At 59.9% G+C, this 5,379-nt stretch overlaps 2 protein-coding genes across 2 annotated transcripts; both read left to right on the plus strand.

Moving 5' to 3' along the window:
- Positions 1-1,339: 1,339 nt before the first annotated feature.
- PHYSODRAFT_530993 (hypothetical protein) lies at positions 1,340-1,720 on the plus strand (the record flags this gene model as incomplete). Its single annotated transcript, XM_009539596.1, has 2 exons — positions 1,340-1,563; positions 1,600-1,720. 2 exons carry the CDS (start codon positions 1,340-1,342, stop codon positions 1,718-1,720), a joined length of 345 nt encoding a protein of 114 aa, XP_009537891.1.
- Positions 1,721-2,917: 1,197 nt separating this feature from the next.
- On the plus strand, positions 2,918-3,452 carry PHYSODRAFT_530436 (hypothetical protein; the record flags this gene model as incomplete). Its single annotated transcript, XM_009539597.1, has 3 exons — positions 2,918-3,171; positions 3,256-3,324; positions 3,431-3,452. The coding sequence occupies 3 exons, from the start codon at positions 2,918-2,920 to the stop codon at positions 3,450-3,452; spliced, it is 345 nt and encodes a 114-aa protein (XP_009537892.1).
- Between the last annotated feature and the right edge of the window lie 1,927 nt (positions 3,453-5,379).

Here is a 5,379-nt window from a genome sequence, read left to right on the forward strand (position 1 = left end):
TTGAGCGCCTGCCAGTGTGTCGGACATGGGTCCGCTGCGAACTGGCTCAGCACTCCCACTGCCGCTGCGAGGTCCGGGCGAGTCCCCACCATGAGATACATGAGGCAGCCCACGGCGTTCCGGTACGGAACATTCGCCATGGTCTCGTCGTGCTTGCAGCCTCCCTCGCACATGGCCTTGGCCAGCTTCAGACCCGGATCCTGCGGTGTCTTCACAGGGTTGCTCTCATCCATCTTGAACTTCTCGAGAATGGCCTTCGCGAACTTGGTCTGCCGCACCGACACCTTCCCAGTCGCCACATCTTGCTCGATCTCCATACCGAGAAAGTACTTGAGCTGGCCCATGTCAGTCATCTCGAACCGGTCACTCAGCGCCTGCTTCGTGTCCTTCAGCATCCCGTCGCTGCTGCTGGCGAGGACCAGATCGTCCACGTACAGTGCCACGAACATCATGTCGTGATTGTCCCGCTTCAAGTAGATGCAGTGGTCGGACTCGCACTTCTTGAACCCCAGCTTCAACATGAACTCGTCGATCGTCTTGTTCCACATCCGCGGCGACTGTTTCAGGCCGTACAGCGAACGCTTGAGCCGGCACACGATCTCCGTCCACATATCCGTCCGGCTGCGCCATGTAGATGTCCTCGTCCAACAAGCCGTTGAGGAACGCGGTCTTCACATCCATCTGGTGCACTGTGAGCTTGTACTTGGCCGCCAGACTCAGCAACACCCGAATCGACGTGAACTTGGCCACCGGCGCGAACGTCTCGTCGTAGTCGATGCCGTACTTCTGCGAGAACCCCTTCGCCACCAGTCGCGCCTTGAACCGCTCGATCTCTCCAGACTGGTTCTCCTTCACGCGGAACACCCATCTGCAGCCGATCGCCTTGCGTCCCTTCGGCAGTGGCACCAGGGTCCACGTCTCGTTCTTGCGGAGCGACTCCACCTCCGAGTCGCACGCCTCTTTCCACTTGTCTGCGTCGCTGGATTCCATCGCCGACTTGAACGTTGTCGGCATCTCTCCCACTGAATCCACGACGTACGCAGCCTCGAAGTCTTCCTTCTCTTGTGCTGCGGCAGACATCTCGTCCAGCGGCTGCTGTCGTCTCGGCACCGCATACCTCTTGGCACTCGGAACCTCCACGGCTTCCTCGAGCGACTGCGTGCGCGGGTGTCGCTTGCTGCCGGGTTCAAAGTCTTGATTCCGCGCAGCTTCTTCTCTGTTCTCGTCTGATCCGGACTGAGTCTCTTCATCCGTGGTGTCTTCATCATCATCTGTCGGAAGACCCACCAACACCTCCTTCGAAGCGTAGTCGCGTCTCCCACCGTCGAAGACATCCTCCATGAACTGCGCGTCGCGGCTCACCAACACGCGACCGCTCTCGATCTCCTCGAACCGATACGCCTTCTCGTGCTCCGAGTACCCGAGGAAACGACAGCGCACCGACCGAGCGTCGAACTTCGACCGTTTCTCCTTCGGTACGTGCACGTACGCGTGGCACCCGAACACCTTGAGGTTGGCCAGCAAAGGCTTCTTGCCGGTCCAAACGTGGTGCGGCGACTTGTCGTGACTGATGGCGCGCGTCGGACACCGGTTGCGGAGGAACGTGGCCGTCATCACTGCTTCTCCCCAGTACTCCTTCGACAACCCGGCGTGCTCCAGCATGCAGCGCGCACACTCCACCAGCGTCCGATTCATTCGCTCGGCCACTCCGTTGAGCTGAGGCGTGTATGGTGGCGTGAACTTCTGCTCGATGCCGCGATCCGCACACAACTTGGCCATCGCACCCGAAGTGTACTCGCTGCCGTTGTCGCTCCGAAGCACCTTCACTCGCTTGCCGGTCTGCGTCTCAGCCAACGCGACGAACGCAGCGAACTTGGCAGCCACCTCCGACTTGTTCCGTAGCAGGTACACCACGCAGAAGTGCGACTTGTCGTCGGTGAACGTGACGAAGTAGCGCTTGCCTCCGAACGTCGCCGTCTGCATCGGACCGCACACATCGCTGTGGACCACCTCCAGCACTTGCTTCGCACGGTTCGGCGACGACTTCATGAAGCTTACTCGCGTTTGCTTGCCGAGTGCGCACCCGTCGCACACCTCCCACTGCTTCACCGACGTCATTGGGATGCCAGTGCCGTAGCCCTTCTTGACGATGGCGTCGAGACCACCATGGCCGATGTGACCAAGTCGAAGGTGCCAGAGGTACGACGTGGTGTCCCCTTGGCGATTCTTCGAGCTTGCCGCATTGGCCTCGTCAGCAGGCGTCCTCGGCGTCATGCAGAGCTTGAACAGTCCTTTGCCTTCGCGAGCGCCGAGCTTCCACTTGAGACCCTTCGTTTCCGCGAAGCACCCGTCGCTCTCGAAGGTCACTGGCCCGACGTCCTTGGTGAAGCGGCCGACGGAGAACAGGTTGCGCGACAGCTTCGGGATGTGCCACACACCCGTGAGCACACCCTTCTTCATGCCGCGCGGTGTCTGCATCGACATCACGATGTCGCCGCTCCCCACCGCCTGAACCACGCCGTCGTCCGCCAGATGCACGTCCACCGGAGAGATCTTCTTGTAGTTCTTCATGTACTCCTTCGAGTACGTCATGTGCTGCGTCGCACCCGAGTCGACCAGCCACATGCCGCTCAGCTTGGAGGCACCCGTGTCGCCACCAACCGAGAAGAGGAAGTCGCCAGAGTCATCTTCGACCTGCGCGACGTTCGCTCGTTGCGGCCTCTGCCGCTCCCCGTTCTCGCGGATCCGCACCGGACACTTGGCGATCCAATGTCCGTGCTCGCCGCAGTAGTGACAGGCGCTCGTCCTCTGCGCTTGCGCCTGCCGTCCCTTGCGCTTCCCGTTGTCGCTTGTCATGAACGCTTGACCTTGAGCGTGCGCGGTTCCGTCAGCACCGCCACCTTGTTCCTTGCGCTTCATGTCCTCGTGCAGGAGCCGAGACGTCACGAGCTCCCACGTCAGCGTGTCGGAACGCGATTCCAACGCCGTGATGAGGAACTGGTACGACTCGCTCAGACTGGCAAGAAGCGTGATCACCAAGTCGTCCTCGCTGACCGGAGCGCCGACCGCGTCGAGCTGTTCCGCCAGCGTCTTGAGCTTGTTAATGTGCTCCAGCACATCATCACCTTCGTCCATCGTTGTCGTGAAGAACCGTCGACGAAGAAAAAGCTTGTTCGCCAGGCTCTTCTTCTCGAAGTGTCCCTCGAGTCTTGACCATGCATCATGCGCGTCCTTCGCCGACCGCACCAGCGGCAGCTGCGAGTCCTCCAACGCGAGACAGACGATCGCCAGCGCCTTGCGCGACTTCTTGCGAAACGTCGCTTGGTCCGCCGCGGTCGTGCACTGCTCGAGCTTCACTTCCCCACTCGTCACTTCCCACAGTTCGCGCTCCTCCAGCACCATCTGCATCTTGAACTTCCATGTGTGGAAGTTGGTTCCGTCGAACTTGTTGATGCGGGCGGTCGCGGTCGGGGCGGCGTCCATGGCGAAGGCGTAGTCGGGGTCTTGGTCAGGGAAGACGGGGCTTGGGCTCATAACCAAAAGGAAGAACACTTGAGCAGTAGTTGGCAAAATGCAAAGTGATTCGATTCAGGTCCTTAGTTCGCAACCGCGTGCTACCTCTAAGCCTGCTACTGGATACCTCTTACTGGATACACCCTACTGGATTCTCTACCGGATACACAGTTACCTTATCCAATCAGAGAACGCCACGTCGATGCCCATCTTGTACCCACAATCCTGTACCCACAAGCATGGCGTTATCACCGTGACGTAATCATCGTCCCGTAATCACCTGAATGATTGCGGTACAACACAGTGAAGGTCACGCCGACCTCACTGATGACGCGTTCGCGTCACACGGTCGCTTGGCGAGGCGTCGTCACATCAGTCTTGACAACACTCCCACTCGACTCGTCAGCGACCACGATGCCCAGCTTCGTCCTGAGCGCGTCGAACTGCGGCGCCGCGATCGGCTTCGTCATGATGTCCGCCAGCATGTCGAGTGTCGAAACATACTGCAACACCACTTGACCGTCTTCCACCTTCTCGCGCACGAAGTGGTAGCGAATGTCGATGTGCTTGGTGCGCTTGTGGAACTCCGGGTTCTTGGCCAACGCGATGGAGCCTTGGTTGTCCTCGTAGATCTTCACCGCTTCATCGCTCGCCATCTCGCCCAGCTCGCACAGAAACACCTTGAGCCACACCGCCTCCTGCGTGGCCTCCGACAGCGCCATGTACTCGGCTTCCGTCGACGAGAGCGCCACCGTGCGCTGCTTCTTGCTTCGCCAGCTGATGCATCCGCCGTTCATCATGAACGCGTAGCCGCTCGTACTCCGTCGAGACTCGATGTCGCCGGCCCAGTCCGCGTCCGAGTAGCCTTGCAGTCCGTCCTCGCTGCTCGCTTGAAACACGAGGCCGTGCGTCTTCGTGCCTCGGATGTAGCGGAAGACCCTCTTGAGCGCCTGCCAGTGTGTCGGACATGGGTCCGCTGCGAACTGGCTCAGCACTCCCACTGCCGCTGCGAGGTCCGGACGAGTCCCCACCATGAGATACATGAGGCAGCCCACGGCGTTCCGGTACGGAACATTCGCCATGGTCTCGTCGTGCTTGCAGCCTCCCTCGCACATGGCCTTGGTCAGCTTCAGACCCGGATCCTGCGGTGTCTTCACAGGGTTGCTCTCATCCATCTTGAACTTCTCGAGAATGTCCTTCGCGAACTTGGTCTGCCGCACCGACACCTTCCCAGTCGCCACATCTTGCTCGATCTCCATACCGAGAAAGTACTTGAGCTGGCCCATGTCGGTCATCTCGAACCGGTCACTCAGCGCCTGCTTCGTGTCCTTCAGCATCCTGTCGCTGCTGCTGGCGAGGACCAGATCGTCCACGTACAGTGCCACAAACATCATGTCGTGATTGTCCCGCTTCAAGTAGATGCAGTGGTCGGACTCGCACTTCTTGAACCCCAGCTTCAACATGAACTCGTCGATCGTCTTGTTCCACATCCGCGGCGACTGCTTCAGGCCGTACAGCGAACGCTTGAGCCGGCACACGTAGTCGGGTCGATCTCCGTCCACATATCCGTCCGGCTGCGCCATGTAGATGTCCTCGTCCAACAAGCCGTTGAGGAACGCGGTCTTCACATCCATCTGGTGCACTGTGAGCTTGTACTTGGCCGCCAGACTCAGCAACACCCGAATCGACGTGAACTTGGCCACCGGCGCGAACGTCTCGTCGTAGTCGATGCCGTACTTCTGCGAGAACCCCTTCGCCACCAGTCGCGCCTTGAACCGCTCGATCTCTCCAGACTGGTTCTCCTTCACGCGGAACACCCATCTGCAGCCGATCGCCTTGCGTCCCTTCGGCAGTGGCACCAGGGTC

Source organism: Phytophthora sojae (assembly GCF_000149755.1).
Source record: "Phytophthora sojae unplaced genomic scaffold PHYSOscaffold_13, whole genome shotgun sequence".
In the NCBI taxonomy this organism is placed as follows: Eukaryota; Oomycota; class Peronosporomycetes; order Peronosporales; family Peronosporaceae; genus Phytophthora; species Phytophthora sojae.